General features: G+C 40.1%; 1 protein-coding gene across 4 annotated transcripts in view; it reads right to left on the reverse strand.

The window, feature by feature from the left end:
• CARMIL1 (capping protein regulator and myosin 1 linker 1) overlaps positions 1-21,888 on the reverse strand; it is a 303,752-nt gene that overhangs the window by 106,802 nt on the left and 175,062 nt on the right. For all 4 annotated transcript variants that reach the window (XM_061147461.1, XM_061147460.1, XM_061147459.1 and 1 more), the window contains 2 exons: positions 11,923-12,009; positions 2,034-2,137 (listed from right to left, as the gene is read on the reverse strand). In XM_061147461.1, coding sequence (XP_061003444.1) covers positions 2,034-2,137; positions 11,923-12,009 — 191 coding nt within the window. The remainder of the gene's footprint in view (positions 1-2,033; positions 2,138-11,922; positions 12,010-21,888) is intronic.

Below are 21,888 nucleotides of genomic sequence, written 5' to 3' on the forward strand. Positions count from 1 at the left end.
ACTAATGACTTTTGAAAGTGTTCAAGGAGCCACTAATTTGAATTTGAAACAAAGGGTGGTAGTTTCAGAATATATATTCTCTCTTTGGGTCAGCAAAACAATTTTTCTATCCTTAGTTACCTCCAAAATCTAACAAGAAAGTGCCTGACAACACTATTAGTTTTTTTTTTTTTTTGGGGGGGGGGGGGCGGGGGTTGGGCAGGGAGGGTTAAAATGTCATTTACAGCTAAGACGCTTCAGCTTCTAGGGGGTCACAATGCATAAGTGATCCCCTCATCCCCGTACAAGGCTATCAAAACAATAAAATTAATAATTCCCTGTTATTCTCTAATTGCCTATGTGTGTGGCAACTGCCAACAGCCACCAACAGCAAATCAAATCCAAGCTCCTGCCATCAGGCAAATAGCTAAACCCTGCTTTGCTTCAGTGGATGCCTCGAGACACTTGAAAAAACCAACAAGCTTACATTGAGACGTCCCAGTCCTTGGCAAAGACGCATGAGTGTAGCAACTTAGCTCTAGATACTTGAGAAAATTCCTCTCTACTAAGGAATTCAGAAGAGCAACAGGCTGGACTATAAGTATTTTAGATTAATCAGACACAGAGAATGTACTGTATTATGAAAGTTCTGATTCAGAAAAATCATTTTTTTCTTCTCACTTAACGAAGATCCGATTCTCTTTGCCTGGCACTGTGGTTTTACTCCTGGCCACCAGCTGGGGGAGCTCTAATCACCCTCAAGTGGCGACAAGACCCTACTTGGCCAACACCTCCAGCAGGCCCTGCTGGGCTGGGGTGTCCCCCGAAGCACCAGCTGAATGGCTCTCAGAACCTCAGCACGTAGGGGCTAGAAGCCCACTGCCACTCAGACCTCATCACTCCACTTGCCCTCCCCCAGAAGCCCAGCTGCGATAGGACTCCCAGCCAGCTCCTTGGCTGGCTGAGGTGACTGTGAATGCCCCTATGTTAGCAGCCTTCTCGTTTCATCTTCAGGCTCTACTTTAATTTTCCTCTCGATTCTGCTACTGTACCACTCTAATGTTTTGGTGGTTTCACATCAGACCCCTGGTTTCATGTTTGCAGGGAGCAGATTTATGAATCGTCAGGGAAAGGCACAACTCAGGTTGGACAACACACTGAAAAAGTCATGGCACACCAGGAAGCAAATATAATGTAAATGAGTTCAAGTGTAAGGGAGAGCAAATAACTACAAAAAGGACTGTGGCAACATTCCCTGTCTTACAAGGAAAGCAAACAGAAGAAAAACGGGAATATAGGTCACAGTTGTTTTTCACTCCCATAAAGCAATGAGATGTAAATCAAGGTCCTTTGAAGAGGTCCAGGTACTGTAGGCCCCCTTAATAAAGGAGCATTTATTCTAAATTCTATCCTGGTGACCAGAGGGAAGGGGACCATTCCCCCCATCTGACAGTGAGATGATTACGAATTCACTCTATCAACAAGATCTGCCAAACATTGATATTACTGATTCAGCGGCATGAAAAACCTTGTTATTATTAAAGGGAAACTTTTCCCTTCACACTCAAACTTTCAAGAGTAACCCCAGTTTGACCCCTAACCCTTCCCTTCTTTATTGTATTCATTCATCCCAATATCCTTTTCCACCACAAACGATGTTTTTAAAAGCCACCAGTCTTCCTAGCAATATTATTCAATGATAAATTAATTCACTTTACACCTCTAATCTTTCTTATCAGGCAATTTTAACAGGTGCAACAATGCTTTGAAAGGTAGAAAAAATTTCTTCAGATTAAGTATTTACAGAAAGAATTTAAACTTCAAAAACCTTAAGTGAGAGAAGGAAAAAAAAAATCTACGAGATAGATTACATTTAATGAAGGCAGGCTCTGAATATTTCTCTAAAACACTTATAAGCTCATAACTAAATGATTTTAAGATGTCATGATAAAAAGAGACGTGGGAAAATACATTACAAAGCCCTGTTGAGAAATTATTCCAGGCTTATTCAGTACAGTTTCATGGAAGATGGTAGTAAGGGAAAGAAAACCTACCGAGAGGTCATCTCCGCGAAGGATGTTCCCTGAGAGGTCCAGATGGACAAGGGTGGTGGCTGTCAAAGGGTTGGCACTCAGTGACTGAGAAAGGCTATTCACCCCTGCATCAATGACAAGACAAAGCTTAGTTTCCATTCCAGGAACCAAAATGAGTTGTGTGATTTTTCTTTAAAGGGTCCAACAGCCCCATCAACATTCAGGACTGAGGTTAACCATAAGCACCATTCCCAAAAGGCAGCTTGAGGTTGGTCTTCTGACATCTCTAAAAGAACAGGTTAGTCAGTCACAGACAACCAACTCCCTGAGGAGAATGAAATGGAGTCAGCTTCTTTCTGCTCCACTTCTAATGGTGTAGAGGGAGAAGATTTTACTCTGAAGTCTTAGAATGATGCAAACAATCTAATTGATCATTTTTATCCCTTTCTTAATCCTGCTAGGTGATTCTTGCTTTATTGTACAGTATTAAAAGGATGCAGATTCAGAGTCAGATACTTTAGACTACTGAAAGTATGTGGAAGTTAATACAGGAATGTACTGCTCTGCTTAATGCATTATATTCAAGGCAAAATTTAGATTGAAACAGACTTTACAAAAAGAAAATGCTCTGTACACAATGGAACAAGCAATCAAAAGGAAAAACTGATAATTATCACTCTATACACTATTTATATACAATAACATAAATGATTCAAGTCAACTCTAGCATAAGTGGTTCAAGCTAATATCACCTCAAAAAAAAAAAAAAAAAAAAAAAAAAAGCTGAATATATGAGGAGCCAAGATTGCTCTGCAAAGAGAGAGGTATGGTCTACTATCTCTGGGTAATAGGAACTGAAACAGGTCTGTTAGCACCTTGTGGTAGGTAGATTTTCATCAGGACACTTCAAAATGTGAGCCCAGAAAGGACTAGTCGCTCCCTAATATTTAAAGAGGTCAATACACACAATCATCACTGATGATTATTCTTCAGATAATAGGCATGTGGGATTTTGCAATGCTTTTTCTGTTTCTACTGAAAGTCCATTGTTCGAAACTGTATATTTTGGAAAGAAAAGTATTTCTAACTTCGGTATACTATCATAAATCATTTTGTTTTGCTTTTTCACTAAAATTCTTCTTGAAAATCCCAGGCTGTCTTAGCCCCCTAAAATAGGGCATGGGGTTTTTGTCCAGACATGGATAATTTCTTCATCAGATAAGGGGCAAGGGTCAGGCCAAAACTGGTCATGACTGCAGAACCCCAAGAGGCACTTCAAGAAAAAAAGAAAAAAGGTGAGCATTACAACTATGGCCCCACATGAGAGCAGTTCTCTGCTCCAACTTTAGAATGTGTGGCACTGATGAAGAGGTTATCTTCTTATCCTTCAGCTTTGGAGAGGTACAAAGAACCAACTCCAGTGTGTGTCCGATAAAGGCTACTGAGCCACTTCTTGATGGTGAGTGTGCATCTGGGTTTGTATAGAGAAGACTTTAAGGCACATGGGGAAAATATTTTACTTAAGTACATGGAAGAATTTCTTGGCCCATCAACTCAGCATTTATTAAGTGCTCATAACATGTTTATAAAATGCTGGGGATTGGGAGGTATGGGTAAATAAGACCCATTCTTTGCCCTCAGAAAATTCAAAGACCATTAGGAAAGAAGCTAAATAAATTCCAGGATGAAAAGCCAGTGATACACAAGGATTTATCCAATGCAACAAATCTTTATTTAAAGGCTACTGTATAGCAGGCAAGGGCTTTTGAGACCCAGAGAATAATATTTTACCCTCTCAAAGGCCATCCAGTGGGAAACAAAGACAGCTGAATAATCACAATTTAGTGAGGTCAATACTATCAAGGCTGTATATTGTCACCCTGCTTATTTAAATTATATGCAGAGTTCAGTTCAGTTGCTCAGTCATGTCCAACTCTTTGCGACCCCATGAACCACAGCACACCAGGCCTCCCTGTCCATCAAGTCAGTGATGCTATCCATCCATCTCATTCTCTGTTGTCCCCTTCTCCTGCCCTCAATCTTTCCCAGCATCAGGGTCTTTTCCAATGAGTCAACTCTTCACATCAGGTGGCCAAAGTACTGGAGTTTCAGCTTCAGCATCAGTCCTTCCAATGAATATTCAGGACTGATCTCCTTTAGGATTGACTGGTTGGATCTTCTGGCAGTCCAAGGGACTCTCAAGAGTCTTCTCCAACAACACAGTTCAAAAGCATCAATTCTTTGGCACTCAGCTTTCTTTATAGTCCAACTCTCACAGCCATACATGACCACTGGAAAAACAATAGCCTTGACTAGACGGACCTTTGTTGACAAAGTAATGTCTCTGCTTTTCAATATGCTATCTAGGTTGGTCATAACTTTCCTTCCAAGGAGTAAGCGTCTTTTAATTTCATGGCTACAATCACCATCTGCAGTGATTTTGGAGCCCAGAAAAATAAAGTCAGCCACTGTTTCCACTGCTTCCCCATCTATTTGCCATGTAATGATGGGACCAGATGCCATGATCTTAGTTTTCTGAATGTTGAGCTTTAAGTCAACTTTTTCACCCTCCTCTTTCACTTTCATCAAGAGGCTCTTTAGTTCTTCTTCACTTTCTGCCATAAAGGTGGTGTCATCTGCATATTTGAGGTTATTGATATTTCTCCCGGCAATCTTGATTCCAACCTGTGCTTCCTTCAGCCCAGCGTTTCTCATAATGCAGAGTACATCATGTGAAATGCTGGGCTGGATGAAGCACAAGCTGGAATCAATCAGTTTGAGCAAACTCTGGGAGTTGGTAATGGATAGGGAAGCCTGGTGTGCTGCAGACCATGTGGTCGCAAAGAGTTAGACATGACTGAACGACTGGACTGAACTGAATACTATCAAAGAGGTGAGAGCCATGGGCTTGGCAGTGAAGGAGGTGGAGATTTGATAATGTTAGACAAAAGGAACTTGCGATAGCCTCTAGAAAAGGTTGATTTCTGGAGGTAACTTCTATGATTGTTCAAATGACCAGCTTTCTTCAATTTGTCTGCTACTGGTAGTATCAATGTATTTTGTAATGGCATAATTGAGTCCAAACATTTGGAAAACACCAGACTTTCATCAAGAAAATCATTTTTAAAATTATGTCCTTAGTGAGGTATAACAAAACTCAATAAATAAATTCTGAAACTAGAAGGTGAAATTAGTCTTGACAGCAAAACACTCCTTGACAAATATGGGTGCTTGGCAGTTGGCCAATGTCTGATTAGAATTGGGAGAGAATTGTGTTATCAGCTCAGCTGCAAGCTACTGAGACAGAATGGAGGATTTCCTCCCCTACCTCTTGAGCCCATTCCACATGAGGCCTGGGTTAATAAGCACAGTAATGGCAGGAAATTACAAAAATATAGGATGGAAAGAATCAGGGCGCTTCCAACCTAAACTACACACAGATTTTCACGCTATTCTCAATTCTGGCTATCTAGTGATTTTGACCATACTTCATATTTATTATTGGAGTGTTTACAGCTGGAAAAAGGTGGTACCAGATGGCCCTGCACTGACATAATCTGGCAACCAGCAGGACATTTACTAGAAATCCAGAAAACTATCACTTAGCTCACATCTGAGGAAGAGAAAGGATATTTGGACACAGTGTGGATGTCATGAGGAGATTTAAAAAAAAAAAATCTGCCTTGAATTATAGAGCCATGAATATAAATGTTTTCACAGAAATAAAATATGTTAGTCAAATTCAGCAAAAGTTTGAAAGTGCAATTTAATCTGAGTTATTTTAAATCCACAGACCTTTCAGATCCTTTGTAACAGTCTGCAAGAACACTGGAAACCTTTAAGAAATCAATTTTTCAAAAGGCAACATTTCAAGATATACATCCTAGGAAGGATAACTTAAAACTCTCTGGGTTACATAATATAAAACAATATTAATTCTCAAACAAATTTTATTGCAGAAAAAAGATAAAGGTATGGATCCTCATTTGTAAAGGGTGGAGGGCACATGGGGCTGTCTTGATTCAGAGGAAGCTGAAGAACCTGCCCGCTCCCATCACTGGGAGGGACAGGGCATCAACCCAAGCTTGCCCTCAGAAGGATCAAAGATTGTTACATCCCTCTATCTGTCTCATATTAATAATAATTAACAAATATGTTAAATATCAAGGTTTTAAAATAAAAAAACCTCTACCTTAAAAAAGAAGCACATGATAAATGATTTTATAAGAAAAAAATTTACACTTTAAATAGAAGAGTAACAAAAGAGGGGACCTAGCAATTTCCTCCAAAAGAAATATAGCTGACTAAGGAACAAGGGGGAAAAGCCACCTAAGCAATAACTGAAGAAACTAAAATTAAAATATCATTACACTTTTGTTCATATGCTTGATAAACAATAAAAAATAGAGAATAATACCCACCGATATACAAAACACTTGGAGGACAAACTTGACAATACATATCAGAAACAGCTTTTTAAAAATTGGACAAACACTGATTTCACAATTCTACTTACAAGAATTTTATCCTAAAGAAGAAGTTAACTCATGACTGGTGATTAGATATAGATGTCATAATAGGGTGTTCTGCACTACTGAAGAATTTTAAATGGTCTAAATGTACAATATTAGATTATGTATATAAGTGAGGGGACATTTTGCATACACTGGGCAATCACATAGCACTGAAAGTGACCAAGTGTTTACTGACACAAATGATCACAATTTACTATGGGGGATAGGGAAAAACTTACAAAATAGTAATCACAGTATAATTACATATATACATATGTGGGTTTTTGTAGGTATTTATATTAAAAAAAAAAAAAAAAAAAAACTACTTACAGACACAAAACAGTGAGGAAAAAAAAGAGTACCAAAGTGTCAACAGTGACAATCTTGTAAAGACTTGGTACTAGTATTGCAAGTAGTTTTTGCTTTCTTAGTTATACTTCTCAGAATCTTCTAAGTCTTTACCATAAATACGTAATGCATTGATAATCATCAGGAAAAGGGTTTTTATAAAACTGATTTGCTGATGTAGAATACTGAGAACAGAAAGGGACTACATCTTAGCTTTTAGATCTGTAGATGGCTTTAGGCATCAGGACAGAAAACACCTGCTCCTGGTGAATTGTTTCCCTTTGGAAAGTTACTTTTGTCCCTTCATCTTAAACATGTGGATACAATCAGGCATGAATGGAACTCATCCCAATTTCAAATCACTCAGTGTGACTGCACGGTCGGAATAAAGTAGGAATGGATGGATAGAAAACCATTCCGGGACCACTTTGCTTTACCCACTCACCCATGACACAGTCAGTGAGAACTTGCAGCACCAGATGTCAGAGACACGGCAATGAAGAACACAACAGCCTTGCCAGCTAGAACCTTCCAGGCTAGGACACAACCAGAACACAGTGGGAAATGCGCCAAAGTGGAGGGATTCACAAAGGGCTATGGAATGCAGAGAAAGGGGCATCTAGTTCTGCAGGGGGTGGTGAGAGGAGGTTGTCTGATAAGGACTTCAGAGAGAAAAGGAGATAGAAGCTGAATCTTCCAGGAGGGGCACTAATTCACCAGATTTGTGGGTGGGGACACTTGAGGGTGTCCTGGGCAAAATAGGAACATATAAAAATACATGATGGAAAAACACTATATGATGGAAGGGTGGAAGGAAAGAGAAGGGAGGGAAGGAGGAAGATGATGGTGGTAGGGAGAACATGGCACTCTGTGCCAAAAATGACACAGTGCGTTTGAACCCATTTAATTCCACCACCTCTGATGAAGTAAAGACTCAAATTTCCATATTATAAATGAGGTTGCTAAGGAACCAAGGGACTGAGATGTATTCATATATTTGTAGTTAAGTAGAAATGTTAGGACTCAAGCCTAGACGATCTGCTGGAGAACTGGCAATCACTACACATATTACCCTCAAAAGACAGTGGCAAATTACTCAAGAAACTTTTCATTTAACACCCACACTGGGTTGGTAGCACCACTCTCTCAGGTGTTGGACAGATGGAGATAAGAAACACACACGCGTGGCAAAGAGAGCCCCCTTCTCGTAGGGCAAACACGAAATTCACACAATGATGTTAGATATGATCTAGAAGTGACATAAAGGAAAGAGTAAGTGATTCTGTCGAAGCCTCAGGAATAGGGAAGACATCCCAGAAGAGATGACCACAGATGAGGGTTTTATAAAGTATACTGAAGCTCTCTAAAAATATTTGGAGATGTGTGGCATAAGAGAAAATATGTATTGGTTTCTGCCCCCTTTGCCGGTTCCTGGCACAGAGCTCCTCAAACCCTTGTCATTTCCTAGGCAATAAGAACACTAGAAACATCTTTTGTTCTGATATTTGTCTTTGACCCTGCCTTGGGGTTCCTAAAACTCCTATAAATTCTTAAGTGATAAGAGCAGTAGGAGCATCTTTTGTTCTAATGCAGCAACTCTGGGTGGGCTCCTGGGTGGGGACCAGTCATCAGAAAGCCCAAGCCACAATGACAAGTTTGGAATTTCATCCCCACTCCCACCCACCAACACTTTTGCAGAAAGGGGAGAAGGCCTGGAAATGCAGTTAATAATTGATCATGCCTACATGGTAAGGCCTCCATAAACATACCATGGGCTCTGGAGAGCTTCTGAGAGCTTCCAGGTTGATGAACACATCTACACATGGAGGGTGAGATGCCCCAAATCCACAGGAACAGAAGCTCCTGTGCTTGGCACCCTCCCAGTCCTCACCGTGTGGATCTCTTCTTCTGGCTGTTCATCATCTGAATCCTTTACCATATCCCTTAATAAACTAGTCAGTGTAATAAGTGTTTCCCTGAGTTCTGTGAACCACTCTAGCAAATTAATCAAATTCAAGGAGGGAGACTTCAGAACCTCTGATAACCTGGGCTTGTCACTAGGCATGTAAATGGCATGGCGGGGGAGGAGGGTGCTGGGGGCACAACAGTCTCGTGGGACCGAGCCCTTAACTTGTGGGATCTGATGTCACCTCCAGGTAGATACTGAGCTGAATTACAGGATACCCGGCTGGTGTCGCAGAGAGCTGCCTGGTGTGTGTGTGTTGGGGCGGGGGGCGGGAAACGTCCACATATCTGGTGACCAGAAATATCAGAAGTGACATGTCTTGTGTGAGTAGTAAAGGAGACACACAGAGAAACAGAGGGAAGAATGGAGATTTTCCCGATACAAGATGAAATAAAAACTTTTCAAGCATGTACAAAGGTGTGATGTATGCAGGAAGATTTCAATTAGTAGAGGTAGTATTATAAAGGTGATGATGTAGCAAAATAAGAACAGAACTGAAAATATTAGGAGGATGGTGAGTGGAGTCAGGAAAGAACCTGGGGAAAGAAAGGCAACTTCCAAGACAGGAAACAGAGCGGGTACAGCGAGAGTGACGGCTGTAATGGCAGTGGGCCCAACCATTTTCTGTATAGCAGACAGTCCATCTGACAGGTTTGTGTGTGTGTTGGGGTGGGGCGGGGGGGGATGTGATAGCAAAGAAGTCTTTCCAAGGATGAACCAAGAAAAACACAACCAGTAGTAATCACTTGGTAAGATACAGAATCAATGCAAAGAAATAGAGGAAAACAATAGAATGGGAAAGACTAGGGATCTCTTCAAGAAAATTAGAGATACCAAGGGAACATTTCATGCAAAGATGGGCACAATAAAGGACAGAAGTGGTATGCACCTAACAGAAGCGGAGGATATTAAAAACAGGTGGCAAGAACACACAGAACTATACAAAAAAGACCTTCATGACCCAGATAATAACGATGGTGTGATCACTCACCTAGAGCCAGACATCCTGGAATGTGAAGTCAAGTGAGCCTTAGGAAGCATGACTATGAACAAAGCTAGCAGAGGTAATGGAATTCAAGTTGAGCTATTTCAAATCCTAAAAGATGATGCTATGAATATGGTGCACTCAATACGCCAGCAAATGTGGAAAACTTGGCAGTGGCCATGGGACTGGAAAATGTCAGTTTTCATTCCAATCCCAAAGAAAGGCAATGGCAAAGAATGCTCAAACTACTGCACAATTGCACTCATCTCACATGCTAGCAAAGTAATTCTCAAAATTCTCCAAGCCAGGCTTCAATAGTACATGAACCATGAGTTTCCAGATATTCAAGTTGGGTTTAGAAAAGGCAGAAGACCCAGAAATCAAATTGCCAACATCCATTGGATCATAGAAAAAGCAAGAGAATTCCAGAAAAACATCTACCTCTGCTTTATTGATTACGCCAAAGCCTTTGACTGTGTAGGTCACAATCAACTGTGGAAAATTCTTTTCAAGAGATGGGAATACCAGACCACCTGACCTGCCTCCTGAGGAATCTGTATGCAGGTCAAGAAACAACAGTTAGAACTGGACATGGAACAACAGACTGGTTCCAAATCAAGAAAGGAGCACATCAAGACTGTATAAGTCACCCTGCTTATTTAACTTGTATGCAGAGTACACCACGAGAAACGCTGGGCTGGATGAAGCACAAGCTGGAATCAAGATTGCCAGGAGAAATATCAATAACCTCAGATATGCAGATGACACCACCCTTGTGACAGAAAGCAAAGAGGACCTAAAGAGCCTCTTAATGAAAGTGAAAGAGGAGAGTGAAACAGCTGGCTTAAAACTCAACATTCAGTCAACAATTATCACAGCATCTGGTCCCAACACTTTATGGCAAATAGATGGGGAAACAATGGAAACCGTGACAAAATTTATTTTCTTGGGCTTCAAAATCACTGCAGATGGTGACTGCAGCCATGAAATAAAAAGACACTTGGCTCCTTGGAAGCAACCTAGACAGCATATTAAAAAGCAGAGACATTACTTTGCCGACAAAGGTCCGTAGTCATATATGGATCTGAGAGTTGGAGTCTAAAGAAAGTTGAGCACTGAAGAATTGATGCTTTTGAACTGTGGTGTTGGAGAAGACTCTTGAGAGTCCCTTGGACTGCAAGGAAATCCAACCAGTCCATCCTAAAGGATATCAGTCCTGAATATTCATTGGAAGGACTGATGCTGAAGCTGAAACTCCAATGTTTTGGCCATTTGATGCAAAGAACTGACTTGGCTGGCAAAGACCCTGATGCTGGTAAAGATTGAAAGCAGGAGAAGAAGGGGATGACAGAGGATGAGATGGTTGGAGGGCATCACTAACTCGATGGACATAAGTTTGAGCAAGCTCTGGGAGTTGGTGATGGACAGGGAAGCCTGACATGCTGTAGTCCATGGGGTTTCAAAAAGTTGGACATGACTGAGCAATTGAACTGAACATACAGAAATATCAAATCACAATCTTATGCTCTTGGAACTAACAGAGCATTGTAACTATTTCATTAAAAAAAAAAAATCGCTAAATCAAAAACAAAACAACAAGAACACAACACAACCAGCTGCCTTTAGGAACAGGAGGCTGCCAGGTGAATATTCCTTGACTCAAAGTTTAAAAAGTTGAAGACTGCATGGTGGACATTCAGATTATTCTCCATACTGAAAGCATTTCACTTTACAACACCAGAATTTCAATCAGATAATTTCTTTACATTAAAACTGCCAGAGTGTTATAACACACATACAGTGAACCACTGAACAACACGGGGATTAAACTGCACATAACTAATCGCCAGCTCTCCGTATCCACAGTTCCTCCATTTCTGCAGATTGAACTAACCGTGGATCATGCAGTACTGTAGCATTTACTATGGAAACATATCCACATGTAAGTAGATCTGGCAGTTCAAACCATGTTGTTCAAGGATCAACTACATTATTAAAGGCAGATACATAACTGAGTAATAATTCTAACCATGTTAGGAAGCATGGGGCAGTAAATACATTATAGACACAAAGTTAAGTAAGTAAGATATACTGTACCTTTAGGTGACAATGAGGTTTTAGACAAATTTAAATGCTTTAACCCCTTTGGGAGTTTGGCAAACTGAACACTTAAAGAGGACACACCTGAGAAAGAAAGGAAAGAAAGGGATCGTTAGAATTTTTAAGTTGTCAGGATTGCATTTGTTTTACAATGCCTGAAAATGAAGTTTGATTCCAATTTAAGTGCCCATTTTTCCTAATGTTAATTGTTTTCTAATCATCTACTATCCCCTCTCCTTTACTTTCTCTCCTAGCTAGGGTAAGAGAAAGGCATAATAATTACCAAAACTTTACCATTAGAGGTGCTTTTCTTTGGACAAAGTGTTATCCTCTCTTCATAGTGCTATTTCAAATGCAAACAGTCTTGAAAAGAGTGATCTAATTTCCCGCCTTTCTTTTTAACCTGTGTCTTAATGAGTTGATCACTCTTCTGGGTCAGCGGATGCATACTATTTAATTATTGTCAAGAAACACAATGTGGCATTATTCAGATAACAGCTTTACTTTAAGCCGATGAATTTCAGTATTTAATTGGCTTACAGCTAACAACCTTAGACAAAGCATCAGAGGATGTTTTAACCTACCTTCCTGAAGGTAGGTTTGGTAACATAAAATAACTCCCAAGGAATTTACAGTATTAAAAATCAAGTGGTCTCTAAATTTAACAGTCAGAGTGTGAGACTGTGAAAACTCCCTCACTCGCCTAAGGATTACAATAAGTGGAGACTCTTTTCTGGGAGGAAGTAAGTAACAGATGAACAATCAATGTATGTTCTACAGGACCTTCAACCAACCCCCTGCTTCACCTGAGTTACGACCTCCTGAGAGGCATGTTTTGAGAAACATCCTAAAACTGGAAGGTCCCATAGACTGGTTCTCAGACCCCAGCCACCGGTAAGGAGCTACTGTGCTAGCCTGCTACCTATCACATAACCCCCAATTAAATATAAATTTTACCAAGTAATAAGTACTACTCTAGAAATAAACTAAACATCATTCAGCTTGATTAAGTCTCTAGATGGGTGTTTCCCCAAGGATGGTAGGTACTGGGAGACCCTGCCTGTCTCCCACACTATTTCCCAAACAAGTTTGACAATCACTGGATTAAGTACTGTTAAAAAGGTTTTTTAATTGAAAGTATGTCTAGAGATTTGAATATGCTAAACCATAGTGTTAACTGCAAAGAGGGGAGAGGTCTGATATTTAGTCAATACATTCTTGTGAAATGAATTGATTTAAATATTTTAAATTAAGACATCAAAATTTTGGTGTACAGTTCAAGCCATGCTTAGAGTGAAGTCTATACTCCTAAATACAGAAGTGAATAAAGAAGAACTGTAAACTAATAATCAAAGTATCCATCTCGTGATGTCTAAAAAGCAACAATAAATTAATCCCCATTTCATCTCCATAAACAGAAGGAAAGAAATAACAAAGGGAAGACCTCAATTAAATAGAAAGCAGTCATAAAATAAATTTTAAAAGTATGTTCTTAAAAAATAAAAGCTAATAATATTAATAAATCCCAGCAAGACTTTGAGAGACAAAGTGAAGGATCAAAGTATTAAAATCAGAAATGAAAACAGAACACCAGAAGAGATCCTACAGACACCACAAATGGAACAGAAGGGTATTAAAAAAAAAAAAAAAAGTCTACAGATCAAAAAATGTATCACTGTAGAAGAAATCCTTATGAAAAATACAACTTAGCAAAACCTAAAGAAATAACATCCCCTATCTAAGAAAATAATAAATCTATTATTTAAAAACCTCTCCACAACGAAAAGCAAAAGAAGCCAAATATAAAAGAGTACGCATTGTATAATTCTATAGTGGTGAAGTTCCAGGCATAACAGAAGCAGAATACACAGACAAGTTCATGAATTTTCATCATGTCCTATTTCTTGACCTTCATAGTGGTTGTGTGACAGCATTCCCTTCGGAAAAATTCACTAAGATCTAAACTTGGAACTTATGGACCTTTATGACTGTGCATTATACTTCACTGAATACAAGTTACTTCAGAAAACTTAGGTACAGAAGATAACAGAGGAGGAAGTCTAGACGACTGGGTGGCAATGACTTGTTAGATACTACACTAAAGGCACAGTCCATGAAAGGTATCATTGATTAGTTGGACTTCATTAAAATTTAAAATTTCTGTATATTTAGCAAGGGGGAAGGGGGAGATAAATTGAGAGATTGGAATTGATACATACACACTGCCGTATGTTGAGTTGACCAAAAGTCCCTTCGGGTTTTTCCATAACATCTTACAGAAAACCCTGAACAAACTTTCTGACCAACCCAATAGAGAACAGATAACTATAGGAGAAATTAAGAAAGGACACCATCACGTGTAAAATGGATAACTAGCAGGAGGCTGCTATTTAACTCAGGGAGCCCAGCCTGGCATTCTGTGACAATCTAGAGGGGTGGAGTGGTGATGGAGGGAGACTTAAAAGGGAGAGGAAATGTATATAATTTTGACTGATTCACGCTGATATATGGCAGAGACAACTACAACATTGCAGAGCAATTATACTCCAATTTATAAAAATCACCCATGAAAAAAAAATTAATAAGAACCTACTCTATAGTACATGGAACTCTACTCAATACATAAAACTGCAAATGCCTACAACCAAATGCAAGGACACCCACCACTCTATTCAAGCCTTAATCAGAAACTTTCCTTTAAAAATGAAGGTAGACAAAAAGGAATAAATAATACAATACTACTTTTCTCTAGAAATAGAACTATCACACCCTAAGTAATGAAAGCAATGAAAGGTGAAGCTCCTAAGTTAGAATAAAGATGAGTAAAGTTATGTTTGATCATTTATTTAAAAAGCAGGATTAAAGGTAAAAGAGGACTCAAACACAAGACTGTCTGGTTAAAGTATTTTTTTCTCTAATTCTAGACTAAGTTTTACTAGCATCTTTCTCTACAAAATGTTTTGTTTCAGCTTCCTAGTCATCCACAAATCATAAATACATTCTATTTCCTCTTTTAAGAAATACCCTTGCTAAGTGCTAATGGAATGAAAGGCATAAATGAGGTCAGTTACTGTTCAGTTTTTCAAAAATAAAAGAACTGAATTCATTTTTAATAAATAGTCCTCCACTTTGGCAGACTTCAGAAATGGGGTCTTAGCAACAAGAATAAATTGAGAGTGGTTGGCAGCTAAAATCTCTCAGGAAAAACAAAAAAAATTCACCTGCCTTGTATTTCCTGAAGTTAGTTACTAAATAGTGCCATGGAAGAAGATGATCATCGAGAAAATATTTCCCCACAAAGAAAGGACAGAAAAGACTTTTTAACTTCTGGCCAAAACTATTCAATTTTGTCCCCCAAATAAAGCCACACAGCCTTCGGAGCTATGAATTAAAACAAAATTTATCACCAAAAGCTTTCATCTGGAGACTTTACTGGATGAATAACCCTTCTTGTAATTTATTTTTGTTTTAGTTTGCGTCAAGTTTAGAAGGAAAAAAGGTCTAATTTTTATTTCTCCTTTCAAAATGGAAACCATTATAGCTCCCTCTGCTTCAAAATATTTATGATAATAAAAAGTAACTATAAAATGTTTAGAATTTTAATTTGCAATCAGAAGTTATTAACTCACAAAGACAGGAAATTAAATTTGACATTGCTGTTTTACTCCATTAATCATGCATGTACTTAAAACTCTATGACAATAACATGCATGCAAGCATGCATACTGAGTCACTTCAGTCATGTCCGACTCTTTGCAACCCTGTAGACTGTAGCCCACCAGGCTCCTCTGTCCATGGGGTTTCTCCAGGCAAGAACACTGGGGTGGGTTGCCATGCCCTCCTCCAGGGGATCTATCTTCCTGACCTAGGGATCAAACCTGCATCTCTTAGGTCTCCTGCATTGGCAGGCGGGTTCTTTACCACTAGTGTCACCCAATTACTATAAAACTCTAAAACTTTGATATCCTAGAATTTGTGTGATTCACATGGTAAGGAAAAAATGGTTTAAGGTTGGTCCTTGTTGATTCAGTTCAGTTCAGTCGCTCAGTTGTGTCCGACTCGCTGCAACCTCATGGACTGCAGCACACCAGGCCTCCCTGTCCATCACCAACTCCTGGAGTTTACTCAAACTCATGTCCATTGAGTTGGTGATGCCATCCAACCATCTCATCCTCTGTTGTCCCCTTCTCCTTGTTGACTGAAAGCATAATATTGGTAATTGAACAAAATTCTGCCCATGGAGTTCTAGCAATATGATCAGGGAAACAAATGACTCTTTCTTGGCTGTTAGAAAGCATATAGATTTGAGCACTGTAATGTCAGATCACAGGTGAAAGTTAAAATCTTTAGATTTCTACTAATTTCGATGGCTTCCCTGGAGAGTTCAGAAACACTAAGAAAACTAACTAAATAAATAAAACATAAGAGACTTCCCTGAGGCGTCAGTGATTAAGAATCCTCCTGCCAATAGAGGGGGCACAGGTTCCATTCCCGGTCCAGGAAGATCCCAAATATCATAGAGGTACTAAACCTGTGTGCCACAGCTGAGCCCACACACCTAGAACCTGTGCTCCAAAGCAAGAGAAACTCCCACAGTGCCAAGCCTGCATACCACAGCAAAGGGAGCCCCTGCTCAACAGCTAGAAAAAGCCTGCGTGCAGCAATGAAGACCTAACGCAGCTAAAGATAAACACAATAAATAATAAAATATTTTTTAAGATAAATAAAACATGATGAAGTATTTCCATTTCAAAGATGAAGTTGAGAGGAAGAGATTGAAGAACTAGGAATATAGGAATAAAAGACTACTGGAGAAAAAACAGTCAATACACTTAACTTTTGAATGCCCTAAAATCCAAATCTATGCAGTTTTTAAAATATTGCTTTACACTGTGTAATCATAAACATATCAATTAAATATGGCTAAATCATGACTCTAAAGAAAAGTATTTTCTGTTGTGTGGCTATCACACAGAATCCTGGCATTGTTAAATATCAAAGTGCTTAAGAAAATGTATCGACACGCTGTGGAATAAGCCAATGTTTTCCACATCTCATACACAAATATTTCCTTCTACTTCCATAGGAAATGGAGACAACCAAATCAGAAAGTCCAAAAGACAGTCTAAGAGACTGACTGACTGATCACTCATGAAATTTTAGATAATAGTCTGAACAATCAGTACTAGGTATGACTCTGTAAGCTCTTCCAAATTATGTAAACACAGCTTTTTGATCCATAAAAGGAGAGCAACATTTGCACTATTTTACTTCACAAGGCTGCTCTGAGTCAAATGTGGCACTAAAAGTTAACATGTTTTGAGTGCACAGTATGTGACACAGTTCATTGCTATTCCTATGCCTTTTATGTATATTCTCATTTAATCCTTAAAACACCCTTGTGTGGGAGGTGCTATTATTATTTTCAAGAAATCTGAGGTATAGAGAAGTTAGGTAATTTGTCCAAGGAAACTCAGATGCAAAGTGGAGAAACTCAGATTTGAACCCACGTATTCTAACTCTAAAACCCACTGATATACAATGAGATATGAAGGATCTACCCCGCCCTCAAATGTAAGCAGCATTTCTAGAATCCATTTGTCTTGTCTCATTCAGACCAAATCAGAGCCACCACCAGATGGTCAGCAAAAAACAAAACTTGGGTGCGTCAGGTCAACATTTCCAAAAGAAAAACATTTCAAGACGGGATTCTAAATCATCTTTAAACAAAATAATCCGATTTAGAATAAAGTGAGGGGAGGAAATCAGGACAGACATTCCTGACGGGGCTAAGATCATAAAATCGAGGGTAACTGGGAACGGTAACCAGGGAGACTGGGACACGGAGCTTGTGACATTTAGGGAAGGAAAGTGTGTGAAACGAGTGGAGAGAGGAGAGCTCTGTTTCCCAGAACACTCCACTTTAATCCCAAAAGTCATCAGATCCAAAGCATTAGTCAGGAGGCGATGACCGGAACACCCTGGTTCAGACACTAGGTCAATCCAGAGGACTCAACACAGAACTAGTTAATACAGTGCAGTAAGCCCAGGGAGTTTCAAGCCTTTTCTACCATGACCCACACACAGAGAGAGATTTGACATCGTGGTGCAGGCAGCTCATACCAAAATAAGCACATAGACATATAAGCAAAAACTAAAACCCCAGTTTTCCTGAGCAATGCACTCTGATTATTTTCTATTGTGATCTATTTCTTCTTTTTATTAAAATGCTTACCAGGTCTTGACCTACAGTCTGAAAACACACAAGATTAGGAGGCCAAGAGCAAGCTGGGGAACTGGCTGGCCCCGCAACTGGGACACGAAGGGCTCGTGAATGCGTGTGGTCTGTTCACTGCCTTGCTGGGGCTCCTGCATCGGAAGCACCGCCAGGACACACGACCCCCCTCCTACTAAGTCATACTTCACCCTCCTCCACCACCAGCCCCTTAACAACAGAAGGCTGCCTGTCCTCTGCGCACGAGCCTGACGGGGAGGCTGAGCTGTAAATATCAGGGCTTCGCTGCATCAACATTCATATCACAACGCAAGGAGCCAAGCTTCCGCTCTGAGAGTTTCCAAATAAGGCCCTGAGAGGATGGTTCAGGTGCAAAAATCAAATTCTACTTGGTACTTAAATTCCTCAGCATTCTGGGCTGCCAAAGTGCCTTGTGTTTCTTTGCATGTCCTTGTAAATAATCTTCCTGGGCTTGGCCTCTTTTACAGACTAAACAATTCAACTGTACGCTCCTCCCCCCATGCTTTTTTATTGTTTTTCAGGGGAAAGCTCAGAAACAAAAGTCATGACCATTTTCCCCTATTTTGAAGTCTCTATAAATATTTTACACTCAGTTGGATTTCTTGTAGACTTCCCATCCAGGAGCAGAAAAGCTACCAATCATCTTTAGCCTGGATGGAAGCAAAAAAAAAAAAAGCCTGTAAAGAATGTGTGTTCCGGAGGCTCAGTCCAAAGAATGAAAAAAAGGTGGGGAATACAGGTGCTGGCAGTTTTCCAAGAGCTCCGGCCAAACATAGCAACGATAGAATCTAGAAAGGGCAGAAACATAGAAAGCCTTGAGAAAATATTTCCAGAAGTGTCAAGGCTTGAGTGTAAGTGAGCAGAAAACACCCTGGAGAGTCAGCATCTACACGTGAAGCTCTGGCAAACATCCTTGGAATGATTCTTGGTTCTCACACCTGGGAATGCAGATAGGTGAACAATGCACAAGGATCAGGTCACACAGGTAGGGAAATGGAGGAAAAGGCAGAGACACGTCATCTCTCCACACTGGTTCTGACTCCGCACAAAGGAATCTTGATAAAACTTCACCATGGTTTTCAATTCCAATTTAAAAGCCACAAAAAAAGGAATTCTATTGTGAAATGAAATTCAATTTAAAGAAAATATTTATTGATTGCATATAAGGTCTTGGGCTAGGTGTGGTGTGTCTTAGGAGATGAAGAGAGAATGATGGACAAGGAGGAGGGATGAGCAGTAAGGCTGGTACAGAGACATCCATATCTAATTCCAGTGCAACAGAATGAAGGAACGGCTATCTCAGGAGTTCAAACCCAAGGTGAGGGAGTCAACAGATAAGGCTGTCCAGCAGGGCTGCGCCTCAGGGCATACGAGGCACACCACAGGAAAGATGAAGAGCTCCAGACTCAATCTTCCCCTAAAAGCATCTGCCTACAAAGCAGGAGACCCGGGTTCAACCCCTGGGTCGGGAAGATCCCCTGGAGAAGGAAATGGCAACCTGCTCCAGTACTGTTGCCTGGAAAATCCCATGGGTGGAGAGGCCTGGTAGGCTACAGTCCATGGGGTCGCAAAGAGTCAGACATGACCGAGTGACTTCACTTTCAGCCTCCTAAGCCCAAATAATATGAAAGATCTTTGGGGTCTCGCTGCTTTCCCTAAATATATTTTTGGGGTTCACCCGTGTCACAGCAGGACCAGTGCCCCGTTCTCTTGTGCTGTGGAGCAGGGGTCCACAGTACAGATATACCACATTTTATTTATCCCCCCACCAGGGATAAGCATTTGGGTTTCCACTTTGGGGCAACCATGAACTTCTATTAACACTCATTCACTAGTGTTTGAGCAGACATTCATTTCATCTCTCTTGGGGACCACCTAAGAGTGAAACTGCTGGGACATAGAGTAAATTTGTGTTTGACTTTTGAAGCAACTGGCTAACCAGCACCCAAAGAGGCTGCCCCATTGTACTCTCGTGCCAGTAACACATAAGCTCCTGTTTTCCACATCTTTTCCAACACTTATTTTGATGATAACTGAACTACTGGTTGTGAGGTGGTATCTCAGTATGGTTTGAATTTGCGCTTTCCTGATGACCAAGGAATGTCCCTTACTATACTCTGAGTTTCACATCCCTAGCGACCAGCACTTAATAACCATTGTTTCCGTCCAGTCAGTAGACAAACATGTTTGAGTTCCTTCCATCTTAAAAACAAAAGCAAAACAGCCCTCCTATCTATAAAAGGTGATCTACATGGTTATAGTCACCTCTTCGTAGCATTTGACTAGTAGAGAGAACACTTGTTTTTCCTAAAGAAAATACTAAAACCCCAGAGAAACCCCTATTTCAGAGTTATGTTTCCATTATTTTCAGCTTTGCCTTTTACACCTATGAGAGTGCCTTTCATGTGATCTAGTTTTTCAATTTAGTCTCAACCTTCCTTTAGATTCACTATTTCAGATGCTAGAAGTTCCTCTTCAAATGTTTCCTTGGATGCCACATGGGTATCTTTCTCAATGAAGAACAATGTCAGTATCAGGAATAAAAATGCAGAACTGAGTGTCTACACCAGGATCTTCAGCTCAGTTTAATAACGAACCCTCATCAAATATATAACATCCCAAGATGAAAGGCCCTTAGTCAACAACGCTGGAAAACATCTGTAATACACAATGAAAACAAAACATCCCCTCCAGAGATAAAGCTACTTCTCCTTAATCTCATCCATCAGTGTTCTCCTACTGAGAATTCAAACTCTCAGGCTTCACTTTCTAATGAAACCTTCTTTTGCCTCCTCATGAAATCTAGTCCTTCAACTCCTCTCTGTTCTTACATTCAAATCTCGTTAAAAATTAAAAGACATCTGTGATAGTCATAATTGTAAGCTGGTCCTCAAGATTTCTGTCCCTGGTAAACACACCCTATATAATTTCTTTAAGTGTGTTGGGTAGACCAAAGAACATGATGGGTTATCTATCACAAATCTAAATAGAAATGATACAAGTGAACTTAAAAGACTGAAAGAGACTCAGACACAGAGAATGAATTATGGGTGCCGGGGGAAAGATAGAGGGAAGGGACAGTTAGGGAGTTTGGGATGGACATGTACACACTGTTATATTTAAAATGGATAACCAACAAGGACTGACCATATAGCACAGGGAATTCTGCTTAATGTTATGTGGCAGGCGGGATGGGATGGGAGTTTAGGGGAGAATGGATACATGCATATGTATGGCTAAGTCCCTTTGCTGTTCACTTGAAATTATCACAACATTGTTAACTGTTAATTGCTAACACTGTTAACTATACCCCATTACAAAATAAGTAACTGGGAAAAAAAGGAATATGATGGGATATCACAATGTGATTAGGCTACTAATCAGTCCACTCTGAATTAATCAAGAGGGAGACTGTCTTGGAGGAGTCTGACTCAAACAGGTGACCTGTCTACAAGAAAGTGAAGTATCAGAGAGTTGTGCTTCTGCTGGCCTGGAATGCGAGGCAGATGGTGAAGTTGGGAGAAGAGGGGACCACATGGTAAGGACCGAGCACAGCCTTCAGGCATAGGAAGTGCTCCCGGACTGGCAAGGAACAATAAAATGGTGACCCAGTCCTACAGCCTCAGGAATTTAATTCTGCCAACAACCGGTGAGCCTGAGAAGACCCCAGATCACATAAACCCCAGCTGACTTGACTTCAGTCTCAT

This window comes from Dama dama, chromosome 7 (genome assembly GCF_033118175.1).
Source record: "Dama dama isolate Ldn47 chromosome 7, ASM3311817v1, whole genome shotgun sequence".
In the NCBI taxonomy this organism is placed as follows: Eukaryota; Metazoa; Chordata; class Mammalia; order Artiodactyla; family Cervidae; genus Dama; species Dama dama.